General features: G+C 36.9%; 1 protein-coding gene across 1 annotated transcript in view; it reads left to right on the plus strand.

Moving 5' to 3' along the window:
• Positions 1-693: 693 nt before the first annotated feature.
• arhgap15 (Rho GTPase activating protein 15) overlaps positions 694-16,756 on the plus strand; it is a 47,821-nt gene continuing 31,758 nt past the window's right edge. The window contains exons 1-6 of the mRNA XM_066641152.1: positions 694-785; positions 4,922-5,084; positions 7,085-7,138; positions 7,251-7,318; positions 7,742-7,829; positions 9,101-9,190. Of these exons, the coding sequence (XP_066497249.1) occupies positions 4,950-5,084; positions 7,085-7,138; positions 7,251-7,318; positions 7,742-7,829; positions 9,101-9,190 (435 nt within the window). The 5' untranslated portion in view covers positions 694-785; positions 4,922-4,949. The remainder of the gene's footprint in view (positions 786-4,921; positions 5,085-7,084; positions 7,139-7,250; positions 7,319-7,741; positions 7,830-9,100; positions 9,191-16,756) is intronic.

Consider the following 16,756-nt stretch of genomic DNA (forward strand, 5'->3'; position numbering starts at 1 on the left):
TAGTTACTTGTTAATAAAAGTGTAGCTACAAACAAGGTGTTGACTATTAAATATTCATTGGGTTATGATATCTTTGCAGTTACACATCATTAAAGATTACATACACCTGTAATAAAAGCTGCATTGTATGCAACAATCCATCTGTTACAGTGGATACATCACCAATAGTTATAGTGCTGTTACGTTTATTAACAATTTGTAACTACATAGCTATAACATAATTTAAAGTTGGACTAAATATATAGGATTGAAAAATGAATGGCTATGTTTAGGGTGTGTAGCTGCCTTAAACAATGAATACATGTAGGTTCCAGACATAACACGACCCTGATCAGGATGAAGGGGATACAGAAAATGAATGAATGAATGAATGAATGAATTAAATACTACAATATCTGGTACCCAGTAAAATGAGCATAGCAATGGACAATACACTAATTTTCTCCACAGACATCCATATCACAGCCAAACACTCTCAACAACATCAGTGGCGACTCTTCTGATCATCTACTTCAATCCCTGACTGCAGCCATCTTGAGAAACTACAGTTTAGGTGCTGGGCCCAGGAAGTGGCGAAGATGTAAAAGTTCTTACAGACAGAAATTTTTCAAACTCGAGCATTTACCACGTGAGGCAATCACACTTCCTCTAAATGAGACACTCACACACACACACACACACACACACACACACACACACATACACACACACATTCACTTTCCTCTCACTCCATTGCTGAGGTATTATCTCAAGATTACATAGGGTTTTGTATCGACGAGGGTCAGGTAAGTGTTACCTACTGTATTCTTCATCTTTTTCTCACTTTATTTATTTATCGGTCGTTCGATTAAACCTACCAACCATCCAAAAGGGAGAGATGTGTCATTTAATTACACAGGATGTAACAGCAGGAGCTGACTTTTAGGAACATCAACATTTTATGGGTGCGATTTCTAGAAAATATTTCACGGTGATATTTCTCAGTGTTGGATACTTTATTGACTTAGGCTTTATCAGGCCTGTAGCTTGTAATTTCATTCTGATTACTAATTTATTAAGGTGTAATAACAGTAGCTTCCAAGTAACCTGATGTTTATAACTACTCCATTAGTTAATATTACATTACATGAGTTATTATTAACTAATGTGGATTAAGATAATAAGCAGAGAGTTGATAAGTTGATTACCAGCCAATGAACTGACAAGTGTTATTAACGGCATAATAACAGACATTACAATGTTTATGCACTAGATTTTAACGTATGATTATGCAATAAACTACTAATAAGCACCATTAATGAACATATTCTGGCTTTATAAGCTTTATAAAGCTATCATTTATGCAATTGCTGAATAAAGTAGTGATTAGCACTAAGAAAATCTCAGAATAGGGCAGTAATTACATCGTAATATCTAGGACAAAGCCGACTTATTACACCATTTTTGAAATTGGCGGTGTTATATTTAATTTAATTTATTTAAACGCTGAAAAAATGTGGTTTTGTGTCCATAGTCTAGGTCAGAATCTTGTTAAATATATAGAAGCGTATGAGCTGGCACTTGGCTTCCGCTGGTCTTTTTTTTTTTCTTTCTTATTTATTTCCTGTCGTTTTAAACATTGAGTGTTACCATGCAGCGATGGCAGGATTGCTGTGTGTGAGACAGTGTTTGTGTGTGAACGTGTGTGTGTGCGCCCACAGAGGTGTGAAGTTTATAGCTGCAGAGTTTTCAGAGCTGAGCTTGAAAACGTCTCTGATGACAGAGAAGCTACATTTATTATTTTAAAATTAATAATTAAGATTATTAACAAAGAACCTTTACTGTTCAGGAATTCTGCCTTGCAGACTTTGAGTTACCCTGAGTCACAAGATTGAGTCATAGACGTACATCCTATACGTTCAGAATTACTATGATCCAAATTCTGTAAATCTGGCAAGGGGTAATAGCCACCAAATCCTCACTGCAATGTTTCAAAATCTATAATAAAGTCCAAGAAATGTACCTATCTTACTAGAATTCTAACTTTTTTAAGAAATTGTATGAAAAAGTATTGGACTGAAAAAAACCCTGTATCTCTATTTATGTGGATTTTTAGTTTATTACGTAATCTGTCCTTCATACTGTCTGTAACATTCAAGTTGAATTGACCAACAGAAATGCTCTAAAATTACACAGAATAAAACATTTTACATTGACCTCCACTCACTTTCTTTTTTGTTTTTGTTTGGAGAGTGGTGTCATAGGCATTTCCTTTGTTACTAGTGAGCTGCCGTATAATTCAGTGTCTACTCAGGCAGTGGTCTAAGTGGTCAGAATCTCAGGTGACATTCAGAGAGGTTACTGAGATGCTGCATGAGGTCACTGCTTGTGCCCTCACTTCAAGCAACTGGCGTTTACTCCCCTCAGCTCACACAGTCACTTCACATTTCATACTGATACTGGAGAAGCTGAGGACTAGGAGTTTGAATGAGCTGGGGTCAGATGCTGAAACAAAAAAATATTACCGTTCTTTCTTGAAACAAGCAAACAAAGATAATTTGTTTCACATTCAGTGTTCCCTTTGTATCGGGTCATAATAGGGTCCCTTGTTAGGCAACATGTTTAAGACCTCTTAGAATAGAGATGGCCTATTGCATATGTTATGATATGCATGTGGTAAAATGAAGAGAGAGCACTAGGAATTGAGACAGACAAAAATGTCTCTCAGAAAGGGATTAAGCCTAGTCCAGGACTACATTTTAAATTCAACAGTGTATCACCACTAAGAATGTGGTGTAGACCAGGACTAGTGTTAATATATGAAAAAGCAACATAGATCACCTGACTTGTTAGCAGTATCTAACAAGTATCAGCCAAAACCTCAATATTAATTCATACATATTTGACTAAAAGGCCATTCCCAGGATGTGTGCGTGTCTGCCCTTTGTGAATGTACTTTGTATTTAAACCAAATCTTAACACTAACCCTAACGGTAAAATCCAAAAAGTGATTATTCTACTGACATTACATTTTATATAATATGGCGCAGCAGGTAGTGTCGCAGTCACACAGCTCCAGGGACCTGGAGGTTGTGGGTTCGATTCCTGCTCCGGGTGACTGCCTGTGAGGAGTTGGTGTGTTCTCCCCGTGTCCGCATGGGTTTCCTCCGGGTGCTCCGGTTTCCTCCCACAGTCCAAAAACACACGTTGGTAGGTGGATTGGCGACTCAAAAATGTCCATAGGTGTGAGTGTGTGGGCCCCCCCTCCAGGGTATAGTCACGCTTTGCGCCCAATGATTCCAGGTAGGCTCTGGACCCACCGTGACCCTGAACTGGATAAGGGTCACAGATAATGAATGAATGAATAATTAAGTATACGCAAATAGTTCTAGTGATAATCTAGTGATCATAAAATACTAAAGAATCACAACTAGTCTTCATGTACAAGTGTTATGAACATTTGTGTTCTTTGATTTGACTGAATATGTACTGATTTTCTAAGGTCATGTCCTATTAGCATACGAATACATAAGTAAATAAATCCAACCAATTGAGCACTGATTCTAATCACCACTCTCTTTGCACTTTCAGTAACTTTACCCTATTACACATTAATGCACATCGCTTCTGGGATCCCAGATTATCTTTTTTGATTATAAACCACAAGATTCCTGAAGACATGGAGCTAACAGAGGGTAACCCAAGAGTGTGTGTAAGAGACGTGTTGCTTCACAGTCTGTGGTGCAAAGAGCTTATGTTGCAATGTGATGCAAGCCTCTGAGCAGGAAGCTGCGCTGACAGTGCGAACCAGAGAATGTAACGCATGCCAATGACAAGTGAATCAAGGCCTAGTGATCTACATTTTCAGGCCTTGCCGAAGCTTTCTTTTCAATATTTAAAGGGTTGTGCTCCTTCTTTGCCGTAGTTTCGGTCTCTGTTCTTCTGAGAATATTGTGGCAAGTGTTTGATTGCATCCAGCCACATGAACACTAGCTCTGGAGCACAACCTTCAAATTCTAACCTTAAGCTTATGTACAGCTCATTCCTGTTTGCAAGGCTTTTCAATAGAAATTCTTAAAGCAGCTGAGTGTCTGGACACTTCTGATTCACGGTTTTAGTTTTAAAACTGAAACAGACTCTGTGACTCCTTCAGAAATCCTACATTTCAGTGGGTCTTATTTAGTTTTGACCAACAGCTTCTGTAGAGTCCATCTCCATTATTTTGATGCAGATATCTGACCTTCATTTCAACTGAAATCACTAATATGCTGCAGCAACAGAAGCCTCTTCTCTTGAGAAAACATCGTAGACTAGAAAATTTGAACATCCCTGTGAGAATTTGATTGTATTCAATCGTAATAATTAGTGATTAAGGTCCCCATGTTAGCAAATCAGAGCAGGATCACAAACTGCACTTCAACTCATAGCAACTCACTCCATCCCCTGGAGCTGACTGATCCAAACATGCTTCATTTATTCTTATAAACACTTTCCAATGGTGGGGAATTGGTTGAGCTTCTGCTTTCAGACATTTTACTGCTGCTTTTTACGTTTGCACAATTTGATACAGTCTCGTGGCTCTGGAATAGAATTCAACAACACTGAGAAAATGAGAACTGTATCTCTAGTGCTCTCTTCAGCAGTAAAAATATATCATGAATATTGGTTAAATGCAGTAGGTACAAGGTTCACCTTTTCTCAGTGTTGTTCAAATCTTTCCCGAAAATGAACTTGCAGTCATCGTCCACTCAGATTCACAGTAACAATATACTACATTCTTTCCCATGATTCATCTTTCTTACCGGCATTCATGAGAGATCAGTACACAGTGAACTGTTAGGAGAATAATTCTCAGAATTTAAAACAAAATACAGTAGTATTACACATTCTAATTTACTGTAGAATGACCGCAAGTGCTAATGGTATATAACTGTTCCCCCAGCACCACCTACTCCACCTCCACCTCCACCATGCAGAAGCCTTTGGTGCTGCCACCTCAGGGAGCTGTGGCCATGAGGATCAGAAACGCCACGAACAACAGCGGAGAACGCCTGAGCCAAACCAAATCAATGATCATCCCAGACCTTGACACACCACAGAAACCTGTGAGTTCTATGTCCTACCCCCCCCCCCCCCCCCAAAACACACACACACACACACATTACCATAGATCATCTTTCATAAGCCTGTCACGACCAAATCAACATAAACATCTACTAGCATCACTGAACTTTAATCAAATTAACCTCATCATGTGGAGGCTGCACTTTTAGTATTTGGCACCTGGCTTTAATTTTAGAAGAAAAGGTTTAAGTGAATTAATTCCCTTGAGAAAATTGATTCTGTGAATTTCCACACACACACACACACACACACTAGCAAACAATTTTTAGAACACACACAACCAGAGCAACAGGCTGTCAGCCATAGCGCCCGGGGAGCAGTGAAGGGTTAGGTGCCTAATTTGTTTACACCCTGAGAGCTGGGCACAAAAAGCAGATGATTAAAATAACAAGTAATAACACAGTACAGTAATGTTTTTGGAGCTCATAGTAAAACTCAAAAATTCAAGATTGCTGTCAATGTTTCAAAGTAACTTTGCTATGGGAACACAAGAAGAAAAACATCCTGAAAACTAACACTTTATCCATGTCACGTGGCACCGTGTGTTGACGTTAAAAGAGTGAAGAGATGTGTATACACAGGGGACATATGTCTGCATACTTTAATAGACAAATGCTGTTTATATGCTGAAAACATTGAGAGGAAATATATATATATATATATATATATATATATATATATATATATATATATATATATATATATATAACTTATTCTGTGCAAATGTGGCACAATATATAGACACTGTCAAAATAAAAACACGCATCTCCATTTGGGATCTCCATTTTGAACACAGTAGTTGTCCTTCACACTGTGTGAAAATTTCATGATGAATGGACCAATAGAAATGCTTCAAAATGACTTGGAATACAATCTTTCTACATTCACTTCCACTGAGAGTTAAGAAGGTCGAAGGTTGTCTCCTGTAAAGTTACTATTTTGGGAGATGAATGTTTTTAATTGGACAGCGACAGTATATATTTCAAAATAAAAAAGTGCACATGTAAGGTATCTATTACAACTAAATATAATAAGTATAAATACTAAATATGTATTATATATTAATAATGCTGTATTGATGTAAACGAATATTTGGATGAATAGCGGGAAAATCTGGAGGATTTCCTTAGAAATGTATGTTTAACTTTAGACTCATAAACACAAGAAACATCTAAGTGAGAGAGTGAACAGTAGAGGGCAGACTAACACTGTTTAATAAACATTTACATTTACCCTCTACTGCTTTCAAAAGAACCCCAGGATTCTCTGTGACAGCTCACACATTTCTGACTTTCCAGTTTAGGGAAGTGCAAATACAATGGAATCCAAATCTCTGCCTCAAACCTCATCCAGTTTTATGGTAAAACCTGACAGAGCTGGATCTAAAATAAACCTAAACTACATCTAAAACCAACAATGAACACAACTGTATTAAAGATAGAATTCAGTGACACTTACAAAAGCAAGTGCTAAATTGCAATTTTCATTTTAATTATTACTTTAATGACCCTGATGTAAAGTAAAATCTATAATCACATTTCAGACATAATTCTCCAGAAGAAAACAACAGACATTATTCCATTCTAGATACATTTGGGGCATTTCTGTTAGCTCATTTGTGCAAAATCTTCTCCAGGAAATTACACAGCTAGCATTGAAAATGTGTATAAATATGACAGCGTATAAATGCCAGTTGAAGAAAGAAATTCCATTTACATTTGTGTACATTGCATTTAACGAACAGAATCCCTATAACCTTTATATAAAGCCAAGCGAATTATTGCTAATGTCAGAACAAAACCATTAACTCCAAAACATTCTATTGGAAATGTGTAAATAGTAACTGTTACTTCTAAATAATGTAAATAAAAAAATGGAAATGCAGTTTTATTGCAGTTGTGGTTATATAGAAAAAAATGTAATATAATATATTTATACAATATTTATATTCATAATTTATCTGCAATGTATATTTATTTAGCTAAACCGGCATCGAAGGAACCAATCACAACACAATGCTGGACAGTCTCTTCAGGTGTGTGTTTGTTTCTTTCACAGTGGCATAAAATATACTTTTAATTGTGGTGTGTAAATGGAGTATTTTAAATGTTTGTATTAAAAGGTATTGAACGGTAATTTCTTTGCAGGTTCATGTCAATTTGGAAGGAGAGTATTTAAACAAAGCCAAGATTTTAGAAGGGGGAAAGAAACAGAGGTGTGTAAATATATTACATTTTGCAGGTTGCATCTGCCCTAAGATTTAATCCCCATCAATCCTAACCCTAGCCCTTTGGAAAGACTCCTAAAAACTGAATTAGCCAACCTCTGTAGCATGGCTGAAAGTTATATTCACTCTAGATGAGAGCACCAAATGCCAAAAATGTTGATGTTTATGTAACACCTCCTTTTGCTGCTTGGTGACCTTAAGCTTATGTGTAGCTGCTCTAAAACATCCTGTTTGATTTGGCTTCATGATAAATTTTGTACAAATTATGGTAGCACAAAACGGTCAACGCAAAGTAGCTAAAGTAATTAGCAAAAAGGGCATGTTAATATGGGATTTATTACATATCTATTATCTATGTATTAACTATCATTGAAGCCTCATTTAAATATTGTACTCTGACCATAACCACAGGAAAAACTGGACACTGACCTGGGTCGTCCTTTCCTCAAGTGAGCTGCATTTTTACAAAGAGAGCAAACAAGAGGCCGTGGCTAATCTGGTAACTTCTCACATTAATAACCACAGGCTAAGTGCATGCAATACACCAGCACAAGCCCCCCCCCCCCCCCACAAACACACACACACTGTGTGTGTCAAAAACACAGGAAGTTTAATAATGAAACTATCTTACAAGACTTGTGATAAGAACACATCTGTGATCTGATGTACTTTTGTAGGCTAAAATATCTGTTATTTAAGTTTTTTTGTGTGTGATAATATGTGCAGCCAATTGTTGTAATTTATCTGTAATCTGATGGAAACTAGCTGCCGCACATGTTGCTGTTCTGTTACAAAATATTGTTCATTTACAGCGCGTTTAGAATGCAGAAAAACATTAAAGAACCAGTTTATTATGATGGTTTCCTCTGCTACACACATATGTGTGTGTATGTGACACAGATTTATAGTTTTACAAACCATCTTCACAAATACCACCACATTTCCAGAAAGGTTGGGACAAAATTTAAATAAAAACAGAATGCACTGATGTCCAATTAATTTAAATCCTATATTTAATTGCAAATAGAACAAATGCTGCAACCAAGACAACATCTTTTTTCAGGAAGTGCCTTGTTTATTTCAGTAAGATGAGGCCAATCCACATTCTGCATGGATTGCAACAGCATGGCTCCTTAGTAAAAGAGTCCTGGAGCTAAAGTAGTCCAGACCTGACTTGCAATGAAAACAACTAGTGTTTTATGAAATCAAAAACACTATAAAAGAGACCTTAGCTGTGGAGCAGCTAATGTCTTTAACAAGCAAGAATTGTAAAAAAGTTCACTTTCAAAACTACAGCGACTGGTCTCCTCAGTTCCCAAACACTTACAGAGTGTTGTTAAAAGAAGAGGAGATGAAAACATAGTTAAACATGCACCATTCAAATTGTGTTGTCGCATCAAATTAAAAAACTACAAACTTTCTTCATCTCAAAATTTAAAATATTGTCTTTGCACTATTTTATATTAAATATATGTTTTAAGTGATTGCATATGAATTCCACAGTTTTTTTTTTTTTTTTTTTTTTTTTTTTGGTGGCGTTTGGACATGTACTTCTTCTGAGTTATCATGTTCCAGATTTGAATTGTTACAATTGATATTTTAGCACCTAGGACTTCATGCTGTTACTGTACCACATACATAATATTAGTATTAATTATTTCTGCCCAAAAGGTTTGAAAACATTTGTGAATTATTATTGTCTGTCTCCAGTAGCATTATCTTCTGAATAGCATTATCTTCTGAAATATCTACCTTAAATCTTGCCCGCAGAAACCCGGATGCAAACCAGATGGAGTGGACCTCTGTGGCGCATTCATAGAGTGGACGTCAGATAAATCAAGCCGGAAAAATGTATTTCAGGTTGGAAAATTTCTATTAACTTTTACCATTGATGTCAGGATTTGATTGCAATCTGACACTATAGGGGATTAATGATGACAGGGACTGGTGCTGGAAGATCATTTCTGCATGGTAAAAACCAGTTCAACTTGTTATAAAATCAGTTAATTGAATGATGCCTTGTAATGCTACACAGCCAATTTTATGAAACCTACAGTGAAGTGTTAGCAGAAAAACTACAGAATGACCTGAGATGGACTTGGAACTGGGCAAAAACATTAGGACCTCAGAATGTTTAGGCAATATCTGAAACGCGATAATATCTTGACTGGTGCTTGAGGGCCCAGCATTAATCAATACATTGATAGTCTCATAATAAAGGGAATGGGAAATGAAAAGCAGATACCCAATCTCCTGATGTGCTTATGATGATGTCTTATCACCGCCACTGTCCAGACTTTCGCCCAGAAATCTTTCTCTCCGAGGGAGATTAACCAGGCATTAAGGCATAATCTTAAATAATCCCAAACTTGGTATACAGTGTGGAGGGGTGGCGGGGGGTGTGGTGCTTGTAATGATGGGACCAAGCCATTTTGTGGTCTTGACAACACTGTCAATCAACTTTGGCCAGGATTAGAAATTAGTGCGGAGAACTTGTTAATTCTGTGGCTGCAGTTAGATTTCCACTTCGCAAAGCATTCGGAAGAAGACTTGCAGATCTAGGGAGCTTAGAGCCAAACAAAAGATCCCTGTCAGATCAAAGATAGCTGAATTCCTTTTTGTGGACGTTTTGATCACTGTTTTAATGAACACTTTTATCATTCTGCATATTCCACATGGCAAAGAAACTGGTGGAGATTCTTATTTCCCTGCGATTTCACGGATTAGGCTTGATAGCATTTCTCGTTTCGGCCTCATAAGCCTTGAGGCACAACATTAGCCTGTGATGGTTTTGGCGTTTTTCGCAAATTATATGTCAAAGAGAAAACTGAACTTAGAAATGGTCAAAAGGCAGCAACACAGGGAGGGAAAGTAGAACTCACAATCCACTGTAGATCAGAACTGGAATTCCAAACTTTAAGAAGTCATCAGTCATTTTTCTCCAGTTATGAAATATTCATTGGTCTGGATGTATCAAAAATACCGTATTATAATGTTATATATTGCTCCATGAGAGGGACACACCCAATGAAGCATAAACTGAGCCTGTCACAGTGGGGAGAGTGGTATTTTTATTAAGTGTATAAATACGTTTTGAGTAACATTCATTCACTCATTCATTCATCATCTCTAAGCGCGAATCCAGTTAAAGGTCGCGGTGGGTCCACAAGATTGGAATACACCCTGGAGGGGTCACCAGTTCATCATAGGGTGACACACTCACACATTCACTCACATACTCACACCTATGGACACTTTTGAGTCGCCAATCCACCTACCAGTTGTCAATTTATACAAGAGTATATATATATATATATATATAATTGACAACTGCCATTACTCAGTTACCATAAAAGGACAAAATTACAATTACACATTACAGAAATATATATATATGTGTGTGTGTACACATCATAATTCAAGCAAACAGGTATGATATACATTTTCATGTAGGCTGAGATTTTTTTAATAAAGGAGGACAACACCTGTGTTAAAACAAGAAATATGTAGACATGGACTATGCAAGAGAACACAATTCAATTTGATTCACTTTCATAACTTCTGTTCACCTCATTTTGCTGATGAAACTGACACTGCTCCTGTACGAGTCCATTAATGCCAGTCATTTGCTCAACCCAACAACTCCCAATGACCTCCACCACAACTGCTTTCAAGAATCCAACTCCTGCATTCTCAGTGGATGGATTTGAGGCCGTGAACCACATTCAGGTATCACTTTTCAAAGCCTCATCGAAGGTCGACCTGCTTTCCCACACGCGCAATTGGTAACACTAGAACTTCAGGGATCAACACAGTTTTTCCTGCAGGAAGACATCTCCCAGCTCTGAAACAACACACCAACGGGTACTGGGGTCGACGCCCAGATTTACACAGATCGTTTAACTCACCATTTCTTGAAACGCAACATTTGATTTGGATAATATGAATGCCAAAATATGTCATTTGATTAGATGGTGCAGCTGCCAGACCAGAAAGGATCTCATTTGAATCCGTACTATCCCCCAAGCCCTCTGGATCTCTAAAGTCCTTCTGGGTCGAAGGCACCATTTAGGATACAAGGGTATACCTTCCACTAAAAAAAACAAATGTGCATCCTGAAAACAGTACATGCTTCCAACCTCCTTCACAAGAGGAAACAGCAACAGAAATCTGAACCTGGTGGAAACCAGGAACTAATGGATCTGGACTTCATTCCTGATATCACAAACAATGTCATCTTCTCGGAAAGAATGCAGAGAATCAGCGTTCAAAAATAACAGGATACATAGGAAAGCTTCCTTTAGTAGTAGTCTTATCTTTATAAATTTAGATATTATTAAATTCCATGTTGTAGAATCTATCTTATAGTTCAACAACAACAAAAATATCTTTCGACTATATCAATATAATTATAAACTTTTCAATGGAAAAAATATGATTTGAAACCACACAACATAGACTGTTAGCCTTTAATATGTAATTCTGGTTTTCAGTAAGACATTGGAAGGGTAAAACATCATAGTTAACATGGGGAAAACAGAAAATCAATTAAATTAATGAGACAACATCATAAAAGTCCAAATGCATAGGATATTATGAAGAACACACCAAGGCTAAAACACCATAAAATGATTCTATTCAACAAAATGGAAGTATTCCCTTGGGTGAAGTTACTTCTAGTGCAAAGTAGACCAGTTCACAAGTGTGGTCACACTTGATATGAGGACTGACACCAGTGATAACGAAGAATATCATTGACATGAAGCATATTGCTGCAGTGAATATGGCACCTCGGAGGCTGTCAAAGTATCTGAGGATCTTAAACTTAGCCGTCTAGTCCCCAGCCTAGACAGGGGTATGGCCTCCTGCCTGATGGGATCATTAAACTCAGCGCAGTGAGGGTCCTTCACAGAATTGAGCTAATGACATGACTCACTGTCTTGAGTAATTATGAAGTGTTTTTCAGGTTGTCAGTGGTTATACCCATCGTACACAGCCTTACTGGGGCCTGTCAAGTCTGAGAGACTATGCACCAAGAGCACGACACACACACACACTGCAGAATGTGTCAATGAAGCTATAATATGAGCTTGAAATGCTTTTTACTACTGTAAGATTCATAAATCTGTAGCAAACCACACAAACTAGGATTCAGGAATAGTGGAAACTGTTAACTATCAAAGTTCAAGGATCATGTTAATAAATTATAGGTAAATTCAGTTTTGCTTTTTTTTTCAAACAAAGATGTAAATGATCACTGATGTATTTACAAAGCTCATGACTGGAACTGGTGATAAACACTGCTATTGTTAAGTTACAGTTCAAAATGACAGTTCAAAACATATTTAAAAGTTTTGAGTTTTCTTAGTTTTTAGATATAGTGTTGACACTGTCATAGTCATAGGAGTAAATCTGGAAATAAAATAGCAGAATATATATCTGGGTAATAATATATCTTCAAAAACTTTGTATCATAATCATTTTATAGACACTGCAACCCATGGTCTTTACACCACGACCGTCAACACATTCTCAATGGCTCACTGACTGCTTATTAGCAATTAAGATATACGGAAATTTTGAACACAGCAGAAGCACATAAATTAGATCGAGGTGCTGGCATGTGTGAGCATGGCAGAAAAATGTTTCGTTACTGTGGTGACTGGTGGCAGCGCACTCATCTGGCAACACAATGCAGTGACCATTTCATCATGGCAGTTAGCGTGCAGTAAAAGCAGTGTCAAAAAATATCACAATTAAGTAAAAAAAAAAAAAAAAACTAAAAATAATGTAGGTTGAAAATAGCAAGTGAGAAGAATTTCTTTGTCACTGCATTCGTTATGAGCTCTATCAGGGGAAAATGCCTCAAAAGCATGTGCATTGATTTGTTCTTTTCTTGGGGATAATATTGTATCCAAAAGTATGTGTGAGTTTGGTTTCGATGAGCTAAAGATGGTGATTTGGATGTTAGCGTTCTTGAACATTGCGTATTATTGCTTACCTTTTAGGTCATTATTCATTATAATTGAATTACAATCATATGTTACACAAAAAAAGTTCCCACTTTATATTAACTGTCTCTAATACCTGTGTAGTTACACATGAACAACAACAATGTAACTACTGCCAGAAAAAGCTTCTGGAACAAAAAAATCTGGTTCCAGTCTGATTGCTAATGTAATTGCACATATGCTATGTGTGTAATTACATGAGAGAGAATATGAAGAACCATTGGTGTAAAACTGAAGTTGATACACATATGTAATTGAATAATCCATCTTTAATAGGTACTTATTCATCATTAGTTACATTGTTGTTGCATATGTCGGTCATGTGTAACTACACAGCCATTAGAGACACAATATAAAGTGGGACCAAAATCTCTAAAATTTACTTCTGCAACTAATAGAGAAAGGTTCATTTCACTCTCATCACGACAACAACAAAACAACAACAATAACATCATTACCCAACTGGTTGCAGGCATCATATATTGTTGAGCAAATTAAGAATTGGCAGTAAATACATTCTACAAAATAAATAAAAATGCAGTGTTAAGGGACATTAATATCCAACACAGCTGCAAAATAAAAGCCCCTAGACATATATTAACTCAATCCAATTCGTCAAAGTGATATGATATCACAGATAATAACAATTTTCACAATAAAACATGGAGCCTCTTCACTGGCATATAAAGTTAACCAGGCAAAGTCCATACAATAATTAATAGTTTTGGGTCATGTTGTGCCTACAGAACGCCTTTCTTCTTGTTGGTTGTGTGGTCTGAAATAGATCCAAATCACATGATCTAATATTTCTACTGAGTCTTTGGAATCAATACAATATTACTGTGGTCAGTCCCACAACTGGCCCATTCCCTTCATCTCTGTAGATTAGTTCATGGGTCAGCGGCAGGAAAAGAGTGTTTGTGTTGCCAGAACTTGGTGAACAAAAGCAGCTTATGCAGCACTGGGTATTAATTGTAGACTTCAGAGGGAAAAAAAGCTATACTGCACTGTACTGTCAGTGGTAATCAGAGGATTAATAAAGGATTTGAGTCACAAACAACTGATTACAATGGAGATTACAGCTGTGAATGACCTGTATGGCTTTAGGTCTTCTATTTATCTGGACAGATGCTGAAGGTGATGGTGACTTGTTGTTGTTTTTGTGTAAGCACACTCTGCATTGCCCTATAGTTCTCATTACGGTAAATATACCAGCTAGACATTGGTCAGCAAAAGACATGGTCAAGGTGCTGTTTAAATCATATTTTAATGTAAGTCTGATGTCATCTAGTGTGGGTATTTCAGATTTTCATTTTAATAATTGCATAGTAGATGTCACAAATGATGAATGGTCAAGAACCAATGTGTCAGTATTTACTGTCTGCCCAGAGTCCAGTCTTAGATTTTTATGTTGAATATCCTTTTTTTCACAATCAAAGTAGCCAAACCAAATCTACAGATTTCCTTGTCACTCTTTTATCTCTAGCTACTTTTGTATCTTTTTTCATTATTCGCAATAGCTTCTTAACTGCTCCACATCCTTTCAGACCCACATAATTGAGGTGTTTGTCTCCCATTGGCAATAGGACACATTTCTGTGGGTTGTTGCAGGTCTGAAGTTACTTCAAAGCAAAGCCTGATTTCCTCCCCTCCATTAAATATGAAATCATTAAGTGTTGAGGACGGTTGTAGTGGTCTGACAACTCTTGCATGGTTATTACATGTCACATTGTTCTACATATTTTTAATGCATTTTTTTTCTTAAATCTCCTGAAAAATGAAGAATTTGAAATTAAAGGCTGTTTTTGACCAGAAATTAAGGAGAGCAAATCTCTTTAGGTCTCTGACTATTGCCCAGTGCTGTGTTCATTAACAGAATCAAAGCAAAGGTTCTGTTCTTTATCTTGTAGTAGTGTGAAAACATTAGGACTGGAACTCGAAATATAACGCAATGCAGTAGCAATCTTCTCAAACAAGAGGAGACCAAAAACAACACCCTCAACTTTTCTTGCACATTTAGCCCTGTTTCTGGATCTTGGTTTGTGTTTTCTTTCTTCCTGTCGTAGCCAGCGATAGCCTCCTGAGCTGGAGTCATCTGCCAGATTTGTGGGAAATTGGAGATAATTAACCCCACAATCTAAAGTGCTTCAAAGTTGAGTCGTGTCTTTATGTAGTTCTCAAATTAATGTTTAATTTAAGAGAAAAACACAAATGCTATGTTACAAATGGCATTCTGCTCTTTGTACTGATTCGCATAATTAAACATTAATGAACAGTCCAAATGTGAGGCCGGATATTCAAATTATTCCTCATTAAACAGAGGAGCAAAAAAAAAAAAAAAGCACTGCACTTTTATGTTTTACTGCTCTTCGATTCCTTGCAAAAGATGCAGAACTTCAAGATTTTTTGGAGTTTTTGGAGTCGTGTTGCTGTTAATGTCACAGTTTCTTGCTACTTTTCATTTGGTAGCATTCATCTAAGAGCCCTTTCCTGATTTTAAACATGAAACCCTCTTTGGTATTTTGGCTTTAGGGAATCCCTAACATCATCTGAAAGCCTATTACATTGCTTTATTAGCTTATGTGAAGTTTATTATATGAGTCTCTGATAGTGATTTTCAAACAAATGAACTATGGTTCTTGAACTGGTTCCATTAAGTATTCTTAGAACCTTATTTGCGGGAGTCCAAACAACCCATTCAGTGAAAAACAAGAGTTTAACATTTTTTGTAATTGTCTTCTTTATATACTAGAAAATGTTTCAAGATTGAAGTGAGTAGTCAGAGTTGAAAATGCAGTGCTCCAAAGACAATCTAACAAGGCTAAATTATGACATGATGGTTTCTGACATCATCAAACCTAAGAAACCAATCCTGTTAAATTGCAAGTTAAGCCTTCCGAGCTGCAGAGATTTGATAGAAGTAAACGTGGAGATAGAGGCAGGGAATAACTGAACAAATACTGAACAAAGGCAAAGGTGTAGTCTTACATCGTAGACAATTTGAAGGCAATGGACTTTTATATAGGAAGCAAGTTCTTAATGTGTAATTCTGAATGGAGATCAATTTTTAAGGGTTTATTTGAAGAACAGAGGGGAGCGTTAGATTGGTCAACGAGGTTCCAGCATTGAGCCATGGAGCAGTGGAACTGGGTTGAAGTGTTCAATGTGTTGAAGTGGCCATTATGATCCAGAACTAGTAATCTAACATCAGTACTTTACTATTGTTCTCACAGCTGAGTGCCATCAAATCCTCACAGTTAGATCTTTTAATATGTGTCTAAAAACATCTGGTACATATCCCATCTTTCAGATCAAACAGTTGACAAGAGCCACAAGGGTCTTTCTTTCAGAAGCCACTGTTTCTCAATCAAAAAGTGATTCCATACATTGTTCTCACTGCTAGAACGTCACATCT

The sequence above is a fragment of the Hoplias malabaricus genome, chromosome 12 (assembly GCF_029633855.1).
Source record: "Hoplias malabaricus isolate fHopMal1 chromosome 12, fHopMal1.hap1, whole genome shotgun sequence".
NCBI classification, from domain to species: domain Eukaryota; kingdom Metazoa; phylum Chordata; class Actinopteri; order Characiformes; family Erythrinidae; genus Hoplias; species Hoplias malabaricus.